Source organism: Arachis stenosperma, chromosome 2 (assembly GCF_014773155.1).
Source record: "Arachis stenosperma cultivar V10309 chromosome 2, arast.V10309.gnm1.PFL2, whole genome shotgun sequence".
Classification (NCBI taxonomy): Eukaryota; Viridiplantae; Streptophyta; class Magnoliopsida; order Fabales; family Fabaceae; genus Arachis; species Arachis stenosperma.
The window spans coordinates 99,123,841-99,151,751 of record NC_080378.1 but is presented as its reverse complement, the minus strand read 5'-3'; the positions used below and the strand labels follow the sequence as shown (position 1 = coordinate 99,151,751).

General features: G+C 30.7%; 2 protein-coding genes and 1 pseudogene across 2 annotated transcripts; 1 reads left to right on the top strand and 2 right to left on the bottom strand.

The window, feature by feature from the left end:
* LOC130963260 (disease resistance protein RUN1-like) overlaps positions 1–27,911 on the bottom strand; it is a 110,777-nt pseudogene that overhangs the window by 7,294 nt on the left and 75,572 nt on the right.
* On the top strand, positions 13,626–20,979 carry LOC130962289 (disease resistance protein RPV1-like). The gene is made up of 8 exons (XM_057888488.1): positions 13,626–14,019; positions 15,291–16,362; positions 16,730–17,184; positions 17,326–18,430; positions 18,612–18,887; positions 18,983–19,813; positions 19,951–20,442; positions 20,754–20,979. Exons 1-8 carry the CDS (start codon positions 13,688–13,690, stop codon positions 20,835–20,837), a joined length of 4,647 nt encoding a protein of 1,548 aa, XP_057744471.1. The 5' UTR covers positions 13,626–13,687; the 3' UTR covers positions 20,838–20,979.
* Positions 22,819–25,196, bottom strand: LOC130962290 (protein PHLOEM PROTEIN 2-LIKE A9). Its single transcript, XM_057888489.1, has 3 exons — positions 24,977–25,196; positions 23,996–24,075; positions 22,819–23,381 (listed from the first exon to the last, which is right to left on the bottom strand). Exons 1-3 carry the CDS (start codon positions 25,028–25,030, stop codon positions 22,991–22,993), a joined length of 525 nt encoding a protein of 174 aa, XP_057744472.1. The 5' UTR covers positions 25,031–25,196; the 3' UTR covers positions 22,819–22,990.

The window sequence follows — 27,911 nt, the reverse complement described above, 5'->3', positions numbered from 1 at the left end:
ATAAAAGCGACACTTATTTTGAAACAGAAGGAGTGTTGTGTATCTAATACTTCAAAATATTTTCTTGATTCAACGAGAGTTGAATACATGGATCCAAAACTCAAATAAAACAAGGAAGACATCGAGCTATACGTTAAAATTATAAGAGGGGGACATGAAGATTAACTTACATATATAATGCATGAAAAATCAGACAAAAAATAATAAGAGGCATATGATAACAGAATCTGTTGCATTAAAATTTAAAACAGAATCTTTTGCTTAGAGATCAAGTTACTTAAAACAGAATAACTACCTTACGTTTCAGTTAATAACAGTTACTCAGTTATTTTATTAGAGACTCGTTTTACTTGTATATGTTCATTCAATCATAATACAATATAACTTGCTCTTCTTCAATCTCCTTCCATAGAATTCTATTCAAAAATAAATAAATATACCTGGAATTATTGAGATGAAATCCGGTCAAACTAGCAGCATCGCGAAGCGCAGTACCCCAAAGTTGAGCTTTGTTCTTTGAAATTGTTTTCTTCAGATCCTGAAAGCTTCTTCCAAAGGCACCTCTCTGATGACGCACATGAGAGGGTTCTACGTTGTAGAAAACAGGAACAACAACTTGGCCTATGCTTCTTCGACAATCCATGATTCTCTGCAGCTCTTTCAGACAACTCTTGGAGTTCGCGTAGTTCTTCGAGAAAACAATGATGGAGATTCTAGAAACTTGGATTGCTTGCATGAGTAACGATGAAACCTGGCCTCCTTTGCGAAGCTCCTCGTTGTCCTTGAAAACGTAGATTCCTGCGTTTGTGAGGGAGTTGTAGAGATGAGAAATGAAGATAGTGCGAGTGTCGGTTCCTCTGAAACTCAAGAACACATCGTAGATCCATCTTCGCTCTGATGATGAACTACTTGTGGATTTTGAAGGCATAATAATGGATAAAGGTGTTTGAATTGCATGCAACACCGTTGGATTTTGTAGAGAAGATCAAAGCTAACAGGAAGAAGATATTGATTATTAGTAATAAGTATTATTGGACTTTTGGATCTTCTCAATGTGTACCTAGCGAAAGATAAACGGTGTGTGTTAGGGTCTTAGGGATAGGGATAACAAAATAATAAATAAATAAATAAAGATTAAAAAGAAGAAAAGAAATTTAAAGAAAAAAATCCATTAGTTGCTAATTAAAACTACGATAAAGTACTATTTTGGTATTTGGATTAAATTTTAATTTAATGTCTAATATTTCAAATGTTCTATTTTAATCTCAAAAAATTCAAATATATTCAATATTATTTCATGGTTAAATTTGATTTGAATAGTTAACAAAAAAATTTATACATTAATAATTGTTAGTAGATTAAATTTATTTATGTACTAAGATCGAACATTTTATTGATTATTAAATATGCTAATTATTTGCATCAAGTTTAACTGTAGAATAACATAATATTAAATTTATTTAAAATACTAAAGATCAAATTAAAAGTTGATTAATTTAAATTAAATATTGGGAATAAAGATATTAGTTTACTCTTAAAAATAAAATTTCTTACTTAAATAGGTATAGGTATTGTGACCATGCTATCGTACAAAACTTATGACAAGATTAAAAAAACACTCAATCTCCTTAAAATTGATTGAAATGACAAACGACCCTTGATTCCGAAATAAAAAAATTCCAGAGCCCCCCTCCTCTCTTTTCTTTCCCCCCTATTTACGGGGCGGTAGCCACGTTACATTAGTATGATAAGCCATGGTAAGAAGGATTTGGATTTTCCATAAATACTGATATAATTATTATATTATTCTTATTAAATAATCTGTAATAAATACTTTACAGTTAATCTTTGTTGATGAATTTGAAATTAATAATTCTCTTAATTTATGAGTAAAAAAAATAAAAAATAAACAAAAATACATATAAATTTTTATATTGTAGACTAATATAAATTTTTTAATATTTTAATGAATCATATGTATAGATTAATATTAAATTTTATTAGTCATTTTTTTTCTCTTCTGTCATATATGAGTAACTTTTCGATAATAATAATTACTCAGGTATCACGTTATTTATCAATAGTGGTTCTGTGTAAAAATTAATAATTCTCTGAATTTATGGTAAAAAAAAAGTTTGCTCCTCAGCCTCCTCTACTATTTAGTCAACACCACCTTTGGAAGGCTGAACAGTCCAATTATCATTGCTCTTTTTTACTAAATCTTTTTTTTTTCAATCCCCTTCGTGATTTTTTTAGGAAGCACGCCTATCAATAGAACCAAGTTGTTCAATACATCTAATAAATCTTTTGGTTTGTATAATTATTACTAGTTAATTATTAGCTAGGTAATATAACTAGTTGTCTTCTCAACAACAAAGAACCACACAACACCTACTAATGACTGATTTTTACAAAGCCTTTACCTTTTTATCAAATCAAACTTGATTACATTATAGGCAAATTTTTAAAAAATAATATAAAATCTTAATTAAAAATTAGATAAAATTATATATAGATGTATATACTAAAAAAACAAGTGAAAATAAAATGTCTTGTCTTATTTTTTAAAATCGGGTGTATTTTATTATTAAAATAATAGAATTTAAACTCAACCTTAATGTTATTGGCAAGTTAAGATCAGAATATGACAATTTTAATTCTATTTGTTCTCGAGTCGCAGGTACCTGATCTTATTTGTCGTTTTAACAAAAAAATGTAATATAATATTATTATTATATAACCTAATGAAAATATAAATTAAAAATTAATACAAATAACACAATTATTCTATAAATAATATAATTATCAAATATTCAATTAATTTTACATAAAATTCTTTGTTTAAATTAATAACATAAATACATATTGTAAGTCTATAAACATTACATTTGCTACAACAACATCATCACTAATAAGTAAAAATAACCTAATAATAATAATAATAATAATAATAATAATAATAATAATAATAATACAACGTAATTTCATATATCAATAAATAATCAAGGAAAAATCCAAAAGAAAACTCAAGCACGCAATAATAATAATCAGTAACACAACATAATTTAGCAAGAACAAAAACTTTAACGACAATTTGAACTCGTTTTAAAGATTTGATGGACATTTGAGAGTAAATCTAGCTTATCTTTTTAATAAAATCAAAGTAGCACCAAATACTTCAACTACAGGGGGAGGGCAGCTTCTACGAACAGTTTTGACCATGGCGACAACAGAGCACACAACCACGGCACCAAACGGAGCACAGCGACGACCACAGCATTAAACACGAGCATGGACATGAAGTGCTGGAGTAAGGAGCACGAATTTTCGGCAGAGAGATGCAGAGAGATTGAGAGGAGAAATTGTGACTTGTCACGGGATAGGGGTGATATAAGTGAAAAGATTAGGGATGTGTTAAAATTGAGTATTTATATATCACTAAATATAATTGGCTTTTATATAAATAAAAGTACCAAATTATCAAATTATAATATTGGCTCAGTAGTTAAATTAAAATTTTTTTTACTGAAATCTATTTTTATATAATATTACATATACATATATAGAGTACGAGTTAGTCGAATAGAATTAAGACTCAATCATCTCTCAAATTCGCTTCGTACTCAATTCTACTGACAACAAATTAGATTGGGTTGAATTAAATACTCATAAATAGAATATATATTGCCACTTCTATTGGTCAACACCACATTACGAAGTTCGAACAGTCCAACTATCATTGCTCCTTTTTACTAAATCTTTATTTTTTCAATCTTTTTCGTGATTTTAGGAAGCACACCTATCAATAAAACCCAATTTGTTCAATACTGTTGGTGGATCTCTAACTTCAAGTGGAGTCTACACAATTTTAAAACAAAAATAAATAAATAAATAAATAAATAAATGACAAAAGCCATGAGAGAGATAGAGAGAAGCTTCATTCATTTTGAATGAAAGGAAACGAAGCAGCGTGGTTTCGATGAAGAGAAGAAGAATTGGAGAAAAATAGTTGTATCATTTTGATTTCATTGACTTGGTAAACTCGTTTTATTTCTTATGAAATTTTAGTATGTTGTTCTTGGTGTAGAGATGAATATTAGGATATAACTTACTAGTTGTATTGCCTTCTCTTTTGTCTGATTTGAGATACCCACTTTGTGGAGGATTTATATTGATTCCGTCAGTTTTGATGATGAATCTTGTTGATTGTTGAGATGCCCTAGTGCCACTAGAAAGATTGACTGTGTACTCATTATTTTGATAGTGGAATATTTTACTGGACTAGGTCCTGTGAGTTTTTTGTCCCTCTTTTGGGAGGGGAGGTTTCCACAATAAAATTTTGGTATTTCATTATTTAATTTCTGTCATTATATTTGTTGCTTGGAGTATCTTTAGTATTGCCTATTCAATCGCACAGGTTGTGAAAAAATTATTTTTGGTGCTTCTGCTGTTAGACAGGTTCTTATTGAACCTCAATCTTCCCAACAAAGTGGTATTAGCGCCGATAGTTAATCGGTCTGGTTTAAGGAGTATTCAAGGTGAAGTATCGAAAGTCTTCCCAGCAAAGGTGGTCCGACACGGCGTCTCCCACGGTGTGGTTGTGGTGGTGTGATGGATGAATACTCGTGGTGGAGGAATTAGAAAGAGGGGGAGTTGATGTTTAATGTGGAGGCTCACACTTGAGTGGGAGATTGTTAATGTTACAAGTTTGGGAAGTGTCCTACATCAAAGAAAGCAAAGAAGAGTGCGAATTTTATAAGATGAGAGATCCATTAACTAACTACCTTAAGGTTTTTGAGTTGGATGTGGTGTCTTGCCATCTTATATTTTCTCTCACTTGATTTCTCCCCAAAATCTTCCTGGTGGTCGAAAGCTCCACACGGTGACCCAACAAAGTGGTATCTAAAGTCTTGGTTGTGGCCCAACAAAGTGGTATCTAGAGTCTTGGTTGTTTATCTCTTTGCTGATTAAATAAAGGAAAATACTCATAGGCCAAATATGGTCAAATTGAATTTCCAAAATTATTCGATTTAGAAGATCCTTGGAAGACCCTCATGAAAGATATGTTGTATAGCAAGGACATGTATGATCCTGTAGAGGGGGATAAATCCAAAGATACCAAATCCGATGCTGAATGGAAGCAGCTGAATGGAAGCAGCTGAATTGGAAGACAGTTGCTTTGATTAGACAATGGATTGATTTTAGAGTGTATCCACATGTTGACACTGAAACAGTTCTTTTGATTAGACTAGCTTGATCTTAGCGTGTATCCACATGTTGACACCGAAACGAATGTTGAGAAGATGTAGAAGAACTTAAAGGAGTTATATGAGAGAAAGAATGTGCAAAATAAAGCATTCTTAATTAGAAAGCTTGTTGGTGCAGAATTTATAACCCACAAACTAATCGGCAAGTGCACGAGGTCGTACTAAGTAGTACCTCAAGTGAATGAGGGTCGATCTCATGAGGATTGATGGACTAAGCAACAATGATTGAGTGATTTTTTTAGTTAAACAAGAAGAGAATAGTATTTGAATGTTCAAAAGCATTAGTAAATTCAGGAAATCAGAAAGTAAGCAGTAAACGGGTTGTGAAATATATGAGTAAAACAGTTAAGGTTTTACAGATATTTATTTTTCGGATTAACTTTTCATACTAACTATTTTAATCATGCAAGATTCAATTCATGGCAAACTATATGTGACTGAACCCTAATTTCGTAGACCTTTTTAGTCTCTTCTAACCTTCATCAACCGTCAATTCCTTGGTCACTTGATTTCAATTAGAGGGTTAAGTTCAAATCTAGTTTATGTGCCATAGAAACCCTAATTACCCAAATATAAGAGGATTATATGTCACGTATCCCATTAAGTTTAGATAATTAGTGATTTAGGAGAATTTGTTTTCAAGCTGTTGTTCAAGCAAAGAGCTTTTCCAAGTTTTACAAGAACTCAAATAGAATAAGGGTCATACTTCTGTTCCACCCAAATTCATAAGATAAAGAACAAAAATAATTCTTGCAATTGAAATCAATACATGAATTAAAATAGAAAATTAATAGTATTAATCCATAGAATAAAAGAGCTCCTAACCTTAACAGTGGAGGTTTAGTTGCTCATGGTTCAGAGAGAAAACAAGGATTCTGAAACACTATAAGGTAAGAGAGAAGAGATGTAGCCCGAAGGGCTGATTCTTTTCCCTTTTATATCTAATCCTAATTAATGTAAAATATATTTTCTAAAACTAAATAATATCTTTTCCTATTTGTAAATAAAATAAAGTTTTAATCAAAATTAAATAGGATCTTCGTGCAGCTTCAATTGAGACGTGACAACCATTGTGAATCATTGAGCTAGCGCCTAACTTGGAAAATCCCAAGTTAGGCACCACTATGGCAGCAAGCTTGTGGCGTGTAAGTTCTCCTTTGGCGCCTAACTTGGAGAATCCCAAGTTAGGCGCCACTAAGGCCGAGCATGCTGGAAAAGAAGTGCATATTATTATACATCGTTGGAAAGCTTTGAAAGTTAGCTTTCCAATGCCACTAAAATCATGTCAATTGGATCTCTGTAGCTCTAGTTATGCTCGTTTGAGTGTGAAGAGGTCAGGGTTGACAGCATCCACGAATTCTCTTCGTACTTGTCTTTAATTCTTGGTTCCTCCTTGTTCTTTTGCTTTTTTTTTCTAAATATTTCCTACAAGAATCATGAAACCAAAAGGATTAAAGCAATATCCAATTTGAGCACCAAAAATCTTCATAATTAAGCATTATGCATTTATTTCTTATATGAAAAAGTATAGAAAAACACAACATGATGCGCACGCATCACTTGTCAATATGAAGTATATTGAAGGTAAATTAATGCCGGAGCACTTGAACATTTTTCAGGAGACGGTGAACCAACTAACAAATAATGAAATCACTTTGAATGATGAGTTGCAAGCTTGTTGTTGTTGAGCTCTTTGCCTGATAGTTGAGAAGTTTTGGTTGTGACACTGACTAACTCAACTCCAAAAGAAAAGTTGACGTTATCAATGGTTAAAGAGAGCATGTTGAATGAAGAAGCCAGAAGAAGAGAGCGGGGTTTGACTAATGCCTCGTCCCAGTCAGAAGCACTTGTTTCAAAGTCACGGGGAAGAAGTCAAAGTGGAAAACCTCATAGTTCTGACAAGTCAGAGAGTCGAAGCAAGTTAAGAGAAAAGTACAAGCCAAAAAATGAGTTCATTTGTTACCATTGTGGCAAGTCGGGGCATATCAAGAGATATTGTAAGTTCTTGAAAAGAAAATAATCAAGGGGAAAAAACAAAGACAAAAGTAAAGATAGTGATAAAAAAAACTGATGTTATTGTTTATGAAGATGTTCTTATCACATATGATGAAAATTATGTGAATCTTGTCTGTGATGATTCCACTTGGATTATGGACTCTGGTGCCTCATGTCATGTCACTCTAAGGCGTGAATTTTTCACTTCATATACTGCTGGAAATTTTGGCAAGATCAAATTGACAGATAAAGGAGTGTATGATATCATTGGTATGGGTGATATGTGGCTTGAAACCAATATGGGATGCAAGTTGCAGTTGAAGAATGCTAGGCATGTGCTAGATATGCGATTCAACCTTATTTCAGTGAAGGCATTGGATCAAGAGGGGTATTGCACTTTCTTTGGTAGTGAAAAATGTAAGATTATCAAAGGAGCTCTCATTGTTGCTAAAGAAGACAATAGTCTCACTACTCTCTACCGATTGCAAGTAAAGTTGTGCAAAGAAGAGGAGAATGTAGCTGATGATTCCTCTTCTGATTTGTGGCATATACGTCTTGGTCACTTGAGCGAGATAGGACTAAACGTCTTAGCCAAGAAGCACTCACTTTCAATGAAAGGTACAACTTTAAATACTTGTACTCATTGTTTTGTTGGAAAGCATGCTAGAGTATTATTTCATAGTTCTGGACCTCATAGGAGATCACATATTCTAGATTTAGTTCACACTAATGTTTGCACTATAGATGCAAAGACACTAAGTTGTACATCATATTTTGTTACTTTTATTGATAATTATTCTCAAAAAGTGTGGGCTTTTGTTTTGAAATCTAAAGATCAGGTGCTCGGTATCTTCAAACACTTTCATGCAAGTGTTGAAAGAGAAACAGGAAGGAAACTGAAATGTGTTTGAGCAGATAATGGTGGTGAATACAGGGGTCCATTTGAAGAGTATTGTAAAGGATATGGGATCAAGTTTGAGAAGACGATTCCTAAGACTCCTCAACATAATGGAGTTGTAGAGAAAATGAATCGCACTATCAATGACAGAGTGAGATGTATGCTCTCTGATGCAAAGTTACCTAAATCCTTTTGGGGTGAAGCAATGAGGTCTGCGGTAGATTTGATAAACCTTTCTCCTTCAGTTCCACTAAATGGTGATATTCTAGAAAAAGTTTGGAGAGGAAAAGATGTCTCCTATAGTCACTTGCGAGTGTTCGGTTGTAGGGCTTTTGTTCATGTTCCAAGAGATGAAAGGTCCAAACTTGATGGAAAGTCAAAGTAGTGTATCTTCATGAGTTATGGTCACGAAGACATTGGTTACATATTATGGGATCCGGTGAGCAAGAAAATAATTAGAGTCCGAGATGTGATTCTTTTTGAAGACCAAACTATTGAAGATCATGAGAAGACAGATAAGCCAACAATAACTATTAGACGTTCTGCTGATGATGAACCTGGTCCTTCCACTAGACCTCCTGTTAATGGGAGAGATGTATAAGTTGATAATGATAGTGATGATTTGCATGATGAACCTATACCTCAACCTGAGGTGACAGATGCAGAAGTTCCACCAGATGTTAAAGTCTCACCTGAACCACCAGTTGAGCCTGAATTGAGAAGATCTACTAGAGAGTGTCATCCTTCTCAGAAATACTCTCTTCATGAGTATGTGATGAACACTGAGACTGGAGAACCAGAGAACTACCAAGAAGCTATGTCTATGAGTATAAGGAAGATTGGTTGAAGGCCATGCGAGAAGAAATGAAATTCTTGCATGAGAATTATACGTTTGAATTGGTGATGCTACCGAAGGGTAAGAGAGCATTCAAGACTAAATGGGAGTTCAAATTGAAAGCAGATGAAAATGTCTCACGACCAAGGTACAAAGCTCGATTGGTTGTGAAAGGCTTTGAGCAAAAGAAAGGTATTGATTTTGAGGAGATTTTCTCTCCAGTTGTGAAGATGTCCTCTATTCGAGTTGTGCTTGGATTGGCGGCTAGTTTGAATTTAGAGGTTGAGCAGCTTGATATGAAGACTGTATTCTTTCACGGTGACATAGATAAAGAAATTTATATGGAGCAGCCAGAGAGTTTTGAGGTTAAAGGAAAGGAGCACATTGTATGCAAGTTGAAGAAGAGCTTATATGGGTTGAAGCAAGCGCCAAGGCAGTGGTACATGAAGTTGAATTCCTTTATGAAAGGTCATGGATATAGTAAGACTTCTTCTGATCATTGTGTATATGTTAAGAAATTCTCTGATGGCGATTTTATAATTCTGTTGTTTTATATTGATGACATATTGATTGTTGGTCATGACACTAAGAAGATTGAAAGTCTTAAGAAAGACTTGAACAAATCCTTTGCTATGAAGGATTTGGGTCCTGCAAAGAAAATCTTTGGCATGAGTATCACTCGTGACAGGAAGAATGAGAAACTGTAGTTGTCACAACAGAAGTATATTGAGAAGGTTTTAGAGAGGTTTAGCATGAGTAATTCCAAATCTGTTAGTACTCCACTTGCTAGTCATTTCAATCTGAGTTCGCGACAATGTCCTACAAGTGAGAAAGAGAAAACATAAATTAAGAAGATTCTGTATGCATCTACAGTTGGCAGTTTGATGTATGCTATGGTTTGCACTAGGTCGGATATTACTCATGCCATTGGAGTTGTTAGTCGGTTTCTCTCTAATCCTAGCAAGGAACACTGGCAAAGCAATGAAGTGAATTCTCAGATACCTTAATGGTACTTTCAGAGTTTATTTATGCTTTGGGAGTGGCCAACCTGTGTTGGATGGTTACACAGATGCAGATATGGCTGGGGATCTTGATTCACAGAAATCTACTTCTAGTTATATGATGAATTTTGCAGGAAGAGCTGTGTCGTGGCAATCTCGACTTTAGAAATATTTGCTTTGTCTACTACAGAGGCAGAATACATTGCTGTTGTTGAAACTTCTAAGGAACTCTTGTGGATAAAGAAATTTCTACAAGAATTAGGCATCAATCAAGAGAAGTTTGTGTTATTTTGTGACAGTTAGAGTGCTATCCATCTCAGCAAAAATTTGACATTTAATTCCAGATCAAAGCACATAGAGGTGAGATATCATTGAATACATCAAGCGCTTGAGATGAAGTCATATGCACTTGAGAAGATCCATACTGATGATAATAATTCAGATATGATGATTAAAATTTTATTTACAGTAAAGTTTGATTCTTGCAAAAAGAAGGCAAACTTGGTAGAACAGCCTAACCCCACTTGAGTTGGTAAGGGAGAGATTTGTTGTGGATCTCCAACCTCAAGTGTGGCCCACACAACTTTAAAACAAAAATAAATAAATAAATAAATAAAGAAGTGGCAAAAGCCACGAGAGAGATAGAGAGAAGCTTCATTCATTTTGAATGAAAGGAAACGAAGCAGCGTGGTTTTGACAAAGAGAAGAAGAATTGGAGAAAAATGGTGGTATCATTTTGATCTCATTGACCTAGTAAATTCGTTCCATTTCTTATAAAATTTTAATATGTTATTCCTGGTGTAGAGATGAACATTAGGATATAACATGCTAGTTGTATTGCCTTCTCTTTTGTCTGATTTGAGATACCCACTTTATGGAAGATTTATGTTGATTCCATCAATTTTGATGATGTATCTTATTGATTGTTTGAGATGCCCTAGTGCTACTAGAAAGACTGGTTGTGTACCCATTATTTTGATAGTGGAAGATTTTACTGGATTAGGTCCCATAAATTTTTTGTCCATCTTTTGGAGGAGGGGGGAGGTTTCATGATAAAATTTTGGTGTTTGATTATTTAATTTCATCCATTATATTTGCTACTTGGAGTATCTTTAATATTGTCTATTTAATCGTACAGGTTGTGAAAAAATTATTTTTGGTATTTCTGCTCTTAAACAAACTCTTATTGAACTTCAATTTTTCCAACAAATACATCTAATAAATCTTTTGGTTTGTATAATTATTACTAGTTAATTAGGTAATTTAAGTAGTTGTCTTCTCAATAACAATGAATCACATTAAGATTTAGTTTGGTAAAGTTTTTATTTTTTCAAAAATAGCTTATAAAAGTTAGTTTTTAAAAAGTAGTTTTTTAAAAGTTATAACATTTGTATTTGGTAAACTAAACTAAAAATAGTTTTTAATGAACACAATTAACTACAAATGCGTTTGATAAAATAGCTTTTAAAATTTTAAAATACTATAATAGACATTAATATAAGAATTAAATTTTGATATTAATTAATGTATGAAGTTATATTAGATTTTTTAATTTTGATAAGCACAACTTACAAAAAAATTTATGTACTTTTAAAAATATTCATAATTTTTAAAAACTGGAAGCACAAACACGTTAATTTTTTAGTTTACTAAATACAAAACACAAACCAATACCTAATGACTGATAAATACAAATATTTCTTCAAAAAATTTTATTAAACTAAGTCAATACCTAATGACTAATTTTTATAAAGCTTTTATCTATTTATCAAATCAAACATGCATGTAAAACATGTAAAACATATGATTACATTATAGGCAAATTTAAAAAAAATTATAAAATCTTAATTAAAAATTAATAAAATTATATATGAATGTATCTACTAAAGAACAAGTGAATGCAAAACATGTCTTGTTTTCTTAAATCGGACATATTTTATTATTAAAAAGACTAGATGTCATTAAAATGATGGTAACTACTTTAATAAAAATGTTAAAAATATTTTTTTATGATAATTTTTATTTAAAAAATATGATTTAATTGTTTAGTTATATTTTAAATATATAAAAATAACATTTTTATAACATATAAAAATCAAGTGTTATAATTTATCATCTAATGGTCAAAATAAAATATCTTCATATGATGATAATTATAAAATTTTCGTTAGAATAACCACGTTAAATGATATGTTAGTTAAGTTAAACTTGAACATCACCTATAGGGTAGAGAACTTTGAAGTTACTTAGACCGTATTTTGATTTTGAAAATAAAACAAGATAAAATATTGAGAATAAAATATAAAGAACAAAAGTAAAAAATTAGTATTTTTGTATTTTATTTGTGATAAATTAAATTAAATTATAAAAATTTAATTTATTTTTATTTTTTTATTTAACAATTAAAGAAAAAAAATAATAATAAAAAATAAATATAAAAAATAATAAGAATAATAAAAAAAAATAAATTATGTCTCTTGTTAGTGTCTTTGTGTTCTTCCTGTCAGAATGGATACAAAATACATTAATTTAGTATCTTTACACATAATATCTTTGTGTATGTCTTATCTACCAAATATGATTTTACGTTTCTGTAGTGTCTCATGCATATAAACAAATACAGTTTTAAAGACTCGTTTGAGTAAATTTTTAGAAAAATGATATTTTTCAAAGATTTTTTAAAAGAATAAAAATAATTTTAAATTTAATTATCTCATGTAAATTTTTTTATTTAACAGTTGTGTTTGAGTATAATAATAAAATTTATTTATTTCTTTATTTATTACGAGTTTTTTTGGATATTATTAAATTTTTAAAAATATAAAAATATTTTTTATTTTTTAGTGTGTTTGATAAAATTTTAGTACTAAAAATAAAAATACTAAAAAAAATCTATTTTTAAAAATTATAATTTACATAAATTCTTTTAAAAAAAATTATACTCAAAAAATAGTTTTAACATAATAAATAAATAAATAAAATTTTATACTTTTGTAAAATAAAAAATTACATTTTATTAAATAATTGAAAAAAATGGAGAGAATTTATTTTCTATTTTCTCATTTTGAACGTAAATTAAAAGTCTTATATTTTTATCCATGATTAATTGAATTTCTTAAATTTATTTTTTGTGAATTTTCATTTTTTAGCCGAAACTTTAATATAATACTTAGACCGTTAAATGTCAACATAATATCTTAATGGTGAAATATGTTGATATTATATAAGTATGATGAAAATAATGTCGTAAATTGTTTGATTAAATTCATTTTAGTCCGCTCGCTTTCTCAAATAAAATCATCATCTTCATCTTCGCACGAATTTGATTATTCTATTGTTTTTTATTAAACCATTTAATAATGTTTAAGTTAAAGTCCGCCACCCCACCATGTTTATTTCCCCTCTAGTTCCCACCATCTTCCCCCCATTTTCGCTTTGATGACTTGACTTGAAAGCTATCAGCTCTCTGTTTACTTCTCCCCTAGCTCCCTTCATCCTCCTCATCGCTCCAGTCGCTGAGCCTGCCATGTTTTCCCAAAACCAGGACCCCGAATTCACATTCAATCCCCACAGAACAATCATGTATGACGTGTACATAAGTTTCGAACCCCATTACCCTTCCCATCCTTTCATTTCACTTCTCTCTGGCGCTCTCAAACGTGCTGGAGTGCATCTTTTTCTGGACAACTACATGAAGCCAAAAAGTAAAGACCTCATACTATCTAGCGTAATCAAAGGATCCAGAGTTTCTATCGTAGTTTTCACTACCGATTTTGCTTGTACAACCTGGAGTTTGAAAGAGCTTGAGAAAATAATGGAGTATCGCAGCAGCAGAGGTCAGCAAGTTGTGCCTGTGTTCTATGAGGTTGATCCCAAGGAAGTGTTTAATCAGAGTGGCCATTTCGGAGAAGCTTTGTTGGCTACTCTGGCAAGAACTTCAACCAATCAAGCCAAGGTGGTGAGTTATATGACCGCGCTAAAAGAAGCTGCTGCCATTTCACCAAGGTTTCTCACCAATTTTCGGTAATTACAAGTCTCTTTTTGGTTGTGCACAATTAAATTTTGTTGAAAATATAAACAATCAAAAGGAAAGGAATAAAGTATCGTTAGAGCAACTATAATGCTAGTTTTCATTTCAATTTCATTTTTTATTCCACAATATGTGGTATCAAGAGTTGTGGAACCATATGTCATGCAAAATAGTTGTATATAAAATTTTATGGATTTTTAGGACTAATATGTGTTCTTAGGTACATAATAAATTTCTTATTAGTGAAAAATTTTAAATATTTTTATTTAAATGTAAAACAAATGTATTAGAAATTTAAATTTTTTATATTTTCAATAATTTTTTTATTTGTAAATTTTAGGGCACATATTAACTACATCAAAATTTTATTGGTTCCTATCAAAATGATATTGCCTCTCCAAGGTGAAATCGGTTTTATTTTATTTATTAATTTCAATACTTTTTTTTTCGAATAAATAATAAAATTAGTCCCTAAAAGATTATTCATTCTTTAAATTGGTTCTCGAAAATTTTTTTTAATCAAATTCGTCTTTTAAAGATTTTAAATTAGTCATGTTAGTCCTTCCGTCTCTTTGTTTATTGATGGTATCAAAATTTGCTAATATAACACGTTAAGTGACACCCTAATACACATCAAAGAGTTTTAATTGACTACCAACATAATAAGTTTATGAAATTAGATCAAATCAAAACCTAATTTATGGAGAGAACTTGAGACATTAGAATTTCTTGATTGGTGATTGATTTGATCTAATTTTATAAACTAATCATGTTAATAATCAATTAAGACTTCTAAGTGTGTGTTGGAGTGTCATTTAACGTGTCACATTAGTAAATTTTAACACCATGAACAAACAGGACTAACATGACTAATTTAGAATTTTTAAAGGATGAATTTGATTAAAAAAATCTTTTAGGGACCAATTTAAAGAACGATAATTTTTCAAGGACTAATTTAACCATTTACTCCTTTTTTTTCTCTATATTTTAATCTGTTAAATTTCTTTTTCTGTTTAATAGTAGAGAGCATGATAAGTAAAAAGTTAATTAGCTACATTTTGAAATTAGAAAAAGACACTTAATTTGTAACAAAAATAAAAATGAAAAGAATCACTTGATATGAAATGGGAAGAGTATATACTATATACTTTTAAATTTCATGCTTTGAGAAACTTCATTCCTTATGAGCCATGTTCTTGTGATAAATGTGCATATTGGACGACATTTGTGTAATTGTGTACCTTGTGTGATTCACATTTTGCAGGGATAGAAGCAAAACCATAGATAGTATCGTTGGACATGTTACCTCTTTGCTAGATTCAACAGCCTTATTCGTTGCAGAACATCCAGTGGGAATAAACTCTCACGTGCAAGATTTGATTCAACTGTTAGATAATAAGAAATCAGATAGTGTTTTCATTATGGCAATATGGGGTATGGGAGGAATAGGTAAAACAACAGTTGCCAAAATCCTCTACAATCAAATTAGTCACAATTTCGATGTGAGGAAGTTTGTCCCAGACATAGATGAAAGGATGGAGGATTTCCCAAGAAGGTGGCCTTTGGGCATTATAGAAGAGGAGCTTCTTTTGTTTCTCAAAGAACAAGTTGCAACAAAAGCTTGCAATTTCGACTCAACAAGTGTTATATGGTGGGAAGGAATTCGTTGTGTAAAGGTATTGCTTGTACTTGACAATGTGAGAAGTGAAAAAGAGCTGGAGGTTTTGCCTGTAACTTGTGAATGCTTTGGTCCTGGGAGTATAATAATCATCACCACAAGGACTAAACATGATCTGTTTAATGAGATTGGAATTAATCATGTTTACAGACTGAAAGAAATGGATTACAACGAATGTGTTGAGCTTTTTAGCCAGAGTGCTTTCAAGAAAGCAACTCCTGAAAGGACTTATGCTGATCTGATTAATCGTGCACTTGAATATTCTGATGGATTGCCGCTAGCTCTTGTCGCAGTTGGATCTGTATTATTTGAAAGAAGTAGAGTAGAGTGGGAGAGTGTATTGGAAAGGCTTAAAAGATTTCCCCTTCAAGATGTATGGCAAGTTTTAAGAAAAAGCATTGATTCTTTGGGATATGATATGAAGCAAATGTTTCTTGTGCTAGCTTATTTGAGTCATTTCTTTATTGGAATGGACCGAAATGATGTTACTCAAATATTACAAAAAGCTGGATGTGATGTGGTAGTGGCACTAAACGCAATCAAAGGGCTTGAAGATCATAGTCTTGTGTCCTTTGAGAAGGACAAGTTTCGCATGCATCGTTTGATACAAGACATCGGAAGAGAAATGTATCTGAAAGAATCATCTATTAAGCCTCAGGTTGGTAGGATGTTATGGTTTCTCAGAACAGAAATTGAAATATACTTACCATTTAGGAATTAGCTTCTATATATTATAAATATATCAACAAAACTTTTAATCAAGGTGTATGCATACATGTTATGGAAAACAAAACAAAATTCTGCTGTTGTAAAAGAAAATTTAATGCCTTGACTAGTACTACATCAAAGCAGTTGCATACTTTGAATATGTAATAATCCGTCCGAAGTATCTTACATCGTTGATTTTCAAATGTATTGTGATTTCTAAATCCTAGTATACTATCAAATTGTGCATTTGAAAATTGAAACATAATGCACTGATTGTTGTTAGTGTAACTGATTTTTTTCCCTCTTGTCTATTTCAGCAAAGGCCTTATGATGTATTCTTGAGCTTTCGAGGCAAAGACACTCGTTCCAATTTCATGTCACATCTTCATGCATCTCTTGAAAATGCTAGTATCTATGTTTTCAAGGATGATGATGAGGAAGCAAGAGGGGAAAATATCTCACTTTCACTTCTAAAAGCAATTGGAGAGTCTAGAATTTCTATCATCATTTTGTCACCAAATTATGCAGATTCAAAATGGTGCTTGCAGGAGTTGGAAGACATAATGAGATGTTATAATAATCAAACTCAAAAGGTGTTGCCAGTGTTCCACCATGTTGATCCATCAGAAGTGCGAAATCAAGCTGGTAGATTTGGAGAGGCTTTTGAAGAATTTATAAAGAAAAACCCCCAAAATAAAGTCAAAGAGCAGGATTGGAGGAAAGCACTCCGTGATGTAGGCTCCACTGCTGGATTTGTTGTTCAAAATTGGAGGTAATTTAATATGTTTTTTCTGTTTGAAATCCAAAAATCCCAAAAGTTCAACATTTTTTCCTTGGTTCTTTCTCTTGATGGAAAATGGTTATATACTCATCTAACCAATTGTGTATCTAATCTCCACTTCATTCTGTACAGGAATGAAAGTGAGGATATTAAGAAGATTGTTGAACATGTTACTCATATGCTAGACATGAATGAATTGTTCATTGCTAATCATCCAGTAGGAGTAGAATCTCGTGTAAAAGAGCTGATTGAACTACTAAAAAGCCATCATTCAGAAGATCCTCTACTATTAGGCATATGGGGCATGGGAGGGATTGGTAAAACAACCATTGCCAAAGCAGTTTATAATAAAATTTGCCGTCAGTTTGATGGTCGATGTTTCCTCTTAAATATCAGGGAAGTTTGGGATCAAGATAATGGAGGCCTTCATTTGCAGCAGCAACTTCTTTCTTCTGTCTATAAGACAACAAAAATAAAGATACAGAACATGGAATCTGGAAAATCAATATTAGAGAAAAGGCTTGGACAGAAAAGGATACTTGTTGTACTTGATGATGTGGATAAATTGGAGCAACTTAATGCTTTGGCTGCAAGCTATAAATGGTTCTGTCCAGGGAGTATAATAATCATCACAACAAGAGATGAAAGACTTCTTAGTTGGCTTGAAATTGACAAAAGATATAAAATGGAAGGGTTGAATGAGGAAGAATCTATTGAACTTTTCAGTTGGCATGCATTCAAAGAACCACGTCCTAGGAAAAAATTTGCTACACTTTGTGGTGAAGTTATTTCCTATTGTGGGAATTTGCCATTAGCTCTTGAGGTCATTGGGTCACATTTGTTTGAAAGAGGAATAAAAGAGTGGAAGAGTGTCTTGAACAAACTCAAAAGCATTCCCAATAAAGAAGTGCAAAAGAAGCTTAAGATAAGCTTTGATGGTTTAAGTGATGACAAAGATAGAGAAATATTCCTTGATATAGCTTTTTTCTTTATTGGAATGGACAAAAGTGATGTCACTGATATACTAAATGGTTGTGGACATTCTGCTGGAATTGGAATAAGTATTCTTTTGGAGCGATGTCTTGTAACTGTTGACACTAAGAATAAACTTCGAATGCATGGTTTGCTGAGAGACATGGGAAGAGAAATCATTCGCGAGAGTTCTCCAACAACACCTGAAGAACGTAGTAGGTTATGGTATTCAGAGGATGTGCTTGATGTATTATCAAAAGAATTGGTAAGAATTCCAAACATAATTTTTCTTCCTAAAGTTGTTAGTTTTAGTTTTATTGACACTGCTATTTGTTATCTAACATAGTTTTATTAACTCAATTGAAGTTGTTTACCCCATAAGGTTTTTAGCTGCCATTTGTTATCTAACTGAGATTTTGTACTTCTTTGTTAATTTTATTTTGAAGGGAACAAAAACTACCGAGGGAATTGCTTTGAAGTTATCAAGAATGAATCCAATTTGTTTGAAGACCAAAGCATTTAAGTACATGAGGAGACTCAGATTGCTTCAACTTGCTGGTGTGCAACTTAAAGGAAACTTCAAACACCTTTCGACAGACCTTCGATGGCTATGCTGGCATGGATGCCCTTCAAGATATACAGAAGCAAACTTTGATCAAAGAAATTTAGTTGCCATTGACTTAAAATATAGCTACCTCCAACATGTATGGAAGAAGGGCCAGGTATATATAGTTTTTATTTTCTTTTTAATTCTTATTTCAATTAGAAATAAGGTATCTCTTTCATTGTTTTGTTTTTTTTTCCAAAATTCCTGCAGATGATGAAGAAACTGAAGATTCTCAATCTTAGTCATTCCGAACACTTGACACATACTCCAGACTTTTCATACTTGCCCAATCTTAAAAAGTTAATACTCAAAGATTGTCCAAGATTGTGTTCAATCTCCCACACCATTGGACATCTCAAACGAATTCTTCTAATCAACTTGAAAGATTGTACAAGCCTTCGAGTGCTTCCGAAAAGCATCTACAAATTAAAATCTCTCAAAACTCTCATTCTATCTGGATGTACAAAGATTGACAAATTGGAAGAGGACTTAGAACAAATGAAATCTTTGACAACATTGATGGCAGATAACACTGCTATAACCAAAGTTCCCTTTGCACTACCAAGATTAAACAACATTGTTTACATTTCTTTGTGTGGGTTCGAAGGATTGTGTCGTAATGTGTTTCCTTCAATCATCTGGTCATGGACCTCTCCAACAAATAATCTCTCACCCCAAATGCATACAAATTTGGACCTGTCAAATCTTGTTTCCATAATGGTATCCAATAGCAGTAGTTCCCATGCAGGCCTATCATCCATCATTAAAGAGCTTCCAAAGGTTCAGAATCTTCAATTGGAATGTGGCTCACAACTAAACATATCAGGAAATGTAAATTTAGTTTCTTCTAATGTCACAAATTTTAAGGAACTGGAAGCACCATCAAGAACATCACATGTCTCAAATATGAATACCTCAGCATTAGGTGGTTGTTGCAGTGAAGGTTACATTTCTAGATCAGAGAACTCCTTGAATATCATTTTAATCCGAATGGGAATGAATTGCTTAATCACAAAAGCACTCATTCAGAGAATTTCACAGGTTTGTCTCAATCTTTTTTCTATACATCTTTTGTTGGTCTCTGTAATTCTTAAGACAGAAAAATGTTGAGAGAAACAATGCTAATCACCAAAAGAGTTCATCTCTTTTTCTCTTGGTTTTATATTTTGATTTTGCAGAAGCTTACTAGCAATTTAGCTGGAGATTTTTTGCTTCCTGGAAACAACAATCCTGATTGGTTAACCTTCAGCAGTGAAGGTTCTTCTGTGAGTTTTGAAGTTCCAAAAGTTAATGGCCGCAGCTTGAAGGCGGTGATATTGTGCATTGCTTACTCTTCTTCCTCAAACATCATTCCATCTGAAGGAATAAGTCTAAAGAATATGATGATCATAAATTACACAAAAGCCACCACTCATGTCTATGAGGGAGATACCTTGTCTTCACTTAAAGGTGAAGACTGGCAGAGTGTCTTATCAAATCTTGATGCCAGTGACAAAGTGCAGGTTGTTGCTGTTGTTTTGGGGTATGGATTCACAGTGAAGGAAACAACAGTTTATCTCATATATGATGATCCAATTGACCAAACCATGAAGCAACAGGATGAAGGTATTGTTTCTGGTAATGATATGGTAGCAGATGAAAATGTAATTGTCCATGGTGGAGATGAAAAAGTAAGTACTCATTTTCTAATAGACATTTATTACTTCTGTTCATATTATGATGCATGCTGGATTTGATATAGATTTTAAAAGAACTTTAAGCATTCATGATCAAAGTGATTGTTCTTGAAAATTAAGTTGAGAAAAATTTCTTTTATCCTCTCTTTTATTTATATTTACATCATTGAAAACTCAGACCATTATGGTCCATAACATTCCTTAAAAAACAAAATTGCACTACTGTTCTATCTTATATTTGTTCTCCATTTCCTATTCTAATTCTTTTATCTACTATAAAACTAATATTAATATCTTATTTTCAGGAAGAATTTAAACTCCTTAGAAAGAGAAAATTCCAAGAGTATGATGATACATCTAGTGAAGATGACAGAGTGGGAGATGTTTAGATGATCATCAAGAAGTATTACCACTTAGCTTGTTAGTTTGAGCTGAAGCTGTAGATTAACCGTAGGTTAAGAAATAAAATTTAATCTGGGATTTATTTGTTTTATGTCCTAAAGGCACATTCTAAGAATATAATGATAGACAATTTTTAAACTTTTATATATTCAATGTATTAAAAATATAAAATGATTATCTTTTTAATAAATTTTAGTGAAATGTTTTTTTATAATATTTTTAATAATATTCATAGCAGTATTTTGCCATTCCCACATAGCACACGAATTAGCAGAACTTTTTAATTTGTGACATACATTCAAAATTACCTGTGTTTTACTGCAGTCTAAAATTCTAACCTCTAGAAATAATTATCTTAAGATTTTACAATTGTTTTTTATATTTTTTAAATAAATAAGATAAATTTTATTTTTATGGATTTGTACACTTTTAAGAAAAAATTGTATTTTTATAGTATATCACTTATCTCATTGTGATGCTAGTTAGAATCTTCTTAGTGGAATCATTAGAGTTTAGATGATGCATTATCTGTAACTATGATGAGTGCTATGTTAAAGGTTGTTCTCGGAAGTTAGATAATGCTAGTGTTCTTCAAGGTGAGCTTCATGCTATTTAGAGGAATTTAATCCTTATTTGGGAATGTGATTTTTGCGATCTTTTTTGGAAGGCAGATTGTTTAGACGCTTTATTTATAGTACATAAAAAAAAAGTTTGACGATATTATTTTAAAAAGTGACCTAATAAAAAAGATTTAAGAGACTCTAAGTTAAATTCAAAAGATTAATATCACCTTAATTTAAAGAACAACCAATTATATAGCTAATTTTATGGCTAATAAACTTACTCAAAGGCAAAAGAGCATGTGGAATGATTTCAACCTTAGAATGATTTACATCATTTTATATCTTTAGATACCAAACAAGTCAATTAACTTAGCTTTGGTTTTTCTCTTCTTCTTTTTTTCACTCATGTTTCTTTTTTCTTTTATTTTATATTTAGACACCAGAAAAAATTAATATCACTTATATAGTATTACAATTCTACTAGGAGAAACAACACCAACCAATTTTTACATTAAATCTCAACTAACCTTTATATTGGGCATATTATGCATGCTAATTCTTAGATGACTTTTGAATGCTAATTATCTTAGATACCTTTTTCTAAATATAGAAACATGCCTCATATATCACTTTAGTAGTATGATTGTTCAAATCAATTGAAATTTGAATATTCTTTGAATCAAAATAACCAAATATTGTTCAAATAACCCTTCAATGTAGACATCATTAATGCTCCATTCTAATTTATTAAAGAAAATGCTTGTATGACTTTTAGATGTTTTATATAGTGGAGTTTTAGATGTTTTAATTTGATACTTAGATTTTTTTTTTTTTGAGAATATAAATTACACAATAAAAAAAATTCACACCTCATGATCATTTCAGCAGCATCATTACTCGTCCCAATAATTACAACATTTGAATAGAAATCCCATGCAAAAATGTTAATATCAATTGAAGATGTCATTGAAAATCAAAGAGGATTATGTACATCAATAGAATAGGTGTTTTCACTCTCCTAATTCAAAAAGATGTATGGAATATCAGAGATTTGAGGGAGACAAAGTGAGATAAGCGTGAGAACGTGATTGTGCCTCCAATTCGTACATCAAGTGTGTGTGATTGCAAACAAAAGAGAGTAAGAACAAAGTAGTGGCCCGTAAAAGAGAGAAAAAGCAACCAATAGGTTGAAGAGGAAGAGAACATCTCAAAATAATGCTACACAGCTAAGTCTTTTTATGAATTAAGTCCAACTAAACTAAAGAATAAAATTTGGAATACTGTTAGTTATAACTAATTTTTGTTATATTAGATCAACTTAGTTGAACTTGATTAACAAATAGACTTAGATGCATAGCATTATTCTTTACATTATTACATTATGGCGTGGGTCACACACATACCGAACAAAAAACAGAAATAAAATATCATCATAAACATAAGAATTCAATTGACTTATTAGTTATTACAATCATTTTCATGCAAGGCAATATCGCAAACCCTTTATTGCTTTATATATATTAATTATATGTCTGCCCAAGGGCATATTAATGTTGCTCTAGACTTGGAGTGCACTCTCAATCGATGCATGTGACATTGGCTTTGATAATTTCAATGCCACCTTTCCATTTACCGCTCCACACTTCATACAATCCAAAGTAGAGATTGGGCTGCTGATTGGCATCAGAATCTGGAATTCCTGCTGGGAACGACACTTCAAGAGGTTCACTTGATGGAATGGTCACGTGACGAACCTCACTACCTGATGCTGATAGTTTCGCTACTTTGAATGAATAGCTGCCTGATTTGCCTGCTTTGGCCATCACAAGTACTTGAGTCTCATCCCAACCGAATGCACCAGGCTTCACATTCAACTCAAATTCAACTTTGTATTTCTTCCCCTTCCTTAACGACTTCACTACTCCTGATACTTCCAGCCATGATACTTGTATCAACTCTGCCTTGGTCCTGAAATCATGTCATCATAGTGTATGTGAGCGTAATAATGAGAATGCATGGAAAGGATTTATGATACCACTTCTCCAATAAAAAGAACGCATTTAGTACAGACACGACACAACATAAAACACGCGAATATATTAATTTCAATTTTTTGTAAAATCAAAGACATCATATATATATATATATATATATATATATAAAGTATTTTTTTAAAAAGACACATAATAATATTTAGATATATTTAAGTGTGTCTAAAATTTTTTTTATTAAGATACAATTGAAGATCGAACATGCGACTACAGAAACTCATTGAATATCCTAACATAATTTTCTTTTTAAAATTTACGTGAATTTTTTTATATAAATTTTCTTTCTTTTCTTATTAAGCTTATGCTAAAATTCGTTTTTTAGGATTAACGAGAATCGAAACTCTAGATTTTTAGATTATACAAACTCTAATACTATATTACGACACTATTTTATTCAAAAATTTAAATTGTTAGAGGGAGTAATTATCTCTAACAGTTCACACCGGCCGAAAGATATATAATATTCGATATTCATTTTGATAAAATTGGGAAAAGAGAAAAGAATTTAATTGAAGTGACTATGATACTCACTCGGTTACTTTCCAGTATCGAGGATCATTTCCCCAGACGATGTTGAGTCCAGTTGGTTTTATTGTGTAGTTATCTGCATCCTGCATGCATTACGGCATTATATGATAATTTTCAACTTGACCTAAACAATATTGTTCTTTAATATGAAAAAAAAATTTAAAAATTAAATACTATTTTCATGAAACCACTACTATTCCCTTGATTTAGGAAAACAACCTTGATTCATTTGATTGATGCCATCTCCTTACGTACACTTCTATAGGTCTATTATTTAACTGCTAGCAGGGGGCTGTAAGTCGCATTTTTTTCTTTCTCTTTTTAAATGGTTGTAATCAAAATTAAATTCATTATATAGTTAGAATTTTATGTTAAAAAATCAGTCAACAAATTAATTATCATATATATATTTGTTTAATTCATACATATTCTTTTATATATTTTTTTTAGCAAAGTAATTAATTATAAGAATAATGAAACATGTTATAATAGAATAATTAAACACATGTTATAGCTGAATAATCAAACTTTTTACAACAGTTATAATTTAAAAAAAGAAAATTATGAATACCTAATATGTATTCTTATAAGATAAATAATTAATATTTAATTTCTTATATACCTATAACATAATTGTTTTATGTTTGTCAATAGTTCTAATAAAATCTATAAAAGATAACAACTTATGAAATAAAATAACGTGCAAAATAGACCAAATATAAAAGTGGTTATTATAGGAATAGACAAAATATATTGAAAGGATTTAAAAAAAAATTATATATATATATATATATATATATATATATATATATATATATATATATATATATATATATATATATAGTTATAATTTTCATTTGTCTCCGTAATCTCAATTTCTCATTATAATATGTATATATTAGGTGAAAAATAAATCTCCTTACTTGGCACATCAAATCTATCTAATAAACTTTGAATTATATATATTTGAAAAAGTGCACTCACCTTCTCCTCAATAGCATTCTGGTCCGCGGTGTGATGAGGCTTTTTGAAATTCATCCTCAGAATATCAGCCAAAATTTTTTATATGTTGGTTGATCTGATCTGCTGCTACTATCTTTCTCCTCTTTTTTTGTTTTCTTTATGTGTGATTTCGTTTCCTTAAGCAAAGTTACAGGGAAATTTGTGCAGCAGCGATCATTGATTTATAGTTACATCTACATACATGAATAAAAATGGAATAACATGTCCTAGTCATGAGTGAATAAGCTAAGAATAAGTTATCTTAGGGAGGAAAAGGAAAAGAAGAATAAGATAACTTTAACACAAATAAAGAATCAAGAAAATAGCGTGAACGTAACTTTCCTGCAAGAATTATATTCCATACAATGAAGAGAGTTACCTTTCTAAAAGAAACTAATTAAAATTTAAAAAAAAATGTCATATCTCATATGACACCCTATTTAGAGATAACAATGAAATATAAGTAGAACAATATTATATCACTAATAAAATTTATTATTTTTAATAACTCTAAATACTAAATACTAAAGACTAAATTTTAAATTTTAAATAATAATATTATAAAAATAAAATATTAACCAAAATATATTCTAATATTAATAAAAAATGTTGACTCAAATATTTTTCAAATAAATTAAATAAATATACTGTAAACCCTCTACACATTCCTACTATCTCTATTACCTGAATCGTCCGTTTGTAATTTTTTGTTTTATTTAAAAATCAAATTGATTCATCAAATCTTTTTAAAAACCAATTAAGTTAAAATAAAAGAATTTTTTTAAGTTTCTAATATATTTAATATATTGAAATAAAAATATATTTTTAATAAATTTTAGTAAAATATTTTTTTATCATACTTTTAACATATGAATTTAAGACATGTTAGTAATATCCAATTAAGTGTTTTTTATGGTATTCTTTGATATAATTCGATAAGTCAATGACTAATTCGTGGCGAAGTTAAACTTCATTTAATTTGAATAATCTTTTATATTTTTTAAATGGACGAGTAAACTACTCAATCAATCTGTAATATATATTTGTTAAATACAAAAATACCATTCGTATACTAAAATTAGCTACTAATCTACAAATAATTTATTTTTTTTAATATATTTTATACTCATAACTGGCTGATTTTGATGTATACCGCTTTTCCGACGATAGCCCATTAAACTTATTTTGAGAAGCCACACTGAAACAAAGTAAAAAGTTCCAACTGAAATTGGATTCAGCGGAGGAGTTGAAAGTTTTGACGCCAACATGCGCAAGTTAAAGGCGATGAGGGTCGGTTGGTTGATTCCTTTGAATGTTTGCCAAACGCGGAATACGCGGTGCCTCCTATCCTTGGAATTGGAGTAGTAGTGGATCACAATGGATTATTATATTCCAAGCTAGTGGTGAAACAGAAAACCAAAAGTAAAATAAAATGTGCCATTTATGGTTAGCGGAATTAATACAACCCCATTGTATGAAAAGCATATATGCTTTTCAATAATGGCCTATAGTTGTACTTCACTTTCCACGGATTATTCTAAGCTGGGCAATGGCTGGCTATTACACGTTCCCATCTTTTATATTTTATTTTATGAACACTTAAGTTTATGCATGGTGTCAAGGGTAAAGATGTAATTAAGTAATAAGTTAGTCAGTGAAAAGTAATTAGAAAAGGATTCTGTTATTCTGATGTAACTTGCGTGTCTGGTAAGGTCATCATTGCTCACCAAGAGATCCAGATTATCTTCAAGCTTAAAACTTTCCAAAGTAAGAAGAACATCATGTTTCAAGTTGAGAAATTATTCTCTTTAATTTTATCTTGGATTGGGACCAATACATTCTTGGTGGAAGTAGATGAATTTGCAAGAAGAAATGCCATGATGCTTACAACCTAGCTCTTGATACCATGTTATAAATCACTCTAGTTCCTGGAATTCTTATGGAGAAGATGAACACTAACCACTAAGAACCAAGGGCACAGAACTTTAGAGAGAAAGTTACTTGTAGTAAGAACTAAAGGAAAAGAAGATATTGGCGGAGTTTTAGCTTGGTAATGGGGACCAGGGCTTCTCAAAATTTTTAATAAAAAAATTAGTAGTATGTATTTGTGTATAATAGAAATTTAATTCAACTGTCATCGTTCTTTTTCTCTCTTATTAAACTGTCGTGTTCAATATTCACTACTTACATTTACTCTCTTATTTTTAATTTCAAACCCAAATATGTTGATTTATATTGACTTTTTGAATTTTGACTGAAATAGACTTTGACTTCTACAATCTGTATGTCCACCAATAAAAAAATTATCTGTAACTAAAAAAAAAAAAACACTAACTCTTAAGATTCTATAATCAAATAAAAATAGAACCAAATATTTTTTAGTACAATAATTTTTTTTATTTTAATGATAAAATTACTTATAGTAAAATTAGGTATTTATTTATTTAATTTAATATTATTTTATGTATACTATTTATTTAATTTAATATTTTATATTATATAAAAAATATTAGAATATTCAATAAGTATTGATAGTATTATATTTTTTATAGATTGATAGAAGAATTTGCAAATTATAACTTAAGAAATTTCAATCTTTTAAATTAATTAAGTTTTGATTTCAAGCAATTATATTTTTTCCGTCATCTTTATAAAATTAGATAACTTTTTCTTTATTTAATTTAGTATTATTTTATATTTGTTGATTTGTTAATTGAATTTTTTTTGTCAGAAAAAAATATTCAATAAGTATTATTGTAAATTTTATATTTATCTTTTTAATTATTTTTTTTACATAATTTACAAGTATATATTCAAAATTTGTAAAATCATAATGATAATAATCAAAGAATCAATGCATTTTTTAAGAGGAAGATTAATGTTTAAGATGGAGAAAATATAACTTATATAATATATT

What these genes read in the sequence shown, in the direction of transcription:
- LOC130962290 (XM_057888489.1), bottom strand. Translation starts at nt 25,030, where the DNA reads ATGAATTTCAAAAAGCCTCATCACACCGCGGACCAGAATGCTATTGAG. An exon ending in AGAATGCTATTGAGGAGAAG is followed by an intron (nt 24,076 to 24,976) that starts GTGAGTGCACTT and finishes TAATGCATGCAG; the next exon opens with GATGCAGATAACTACACAAT. An exon ending in CGATACTGGAAAGTAACCGA is followed by an intron (nt 23,382 to 23,995) that starts GTGAGTATCATA and finishes ACATGATTTCAG; the next exon opens with GACCAAGGCAGAGTTGATAC.
- LOC130962289 (XM_057888488.1), top strand. Translation starts at nt 13,688, where the DNA reads ATGAAGCCAAAAAGTAAAGACCTCATACTATCTAGCGTAATCAAAGGA. An exon ending in TTTGTTGTTCAAAATTGGAG is followed by an intron (nt 17,185 to 17,325) that starts GTAATTTAATAT and finishes CATTCTGTACAG; the next exon opens with GAATGAAAGTGAGGATATTA. An exon ending in TCATTCAGAGAATTTCACAG is followed by an intron (nt 19,814 to 19,950) that starts GTTTGTCTCAAT and finishes TTGATTTTGCAG; the next exon opens with AAGCTTACTAGCAATTTAGC.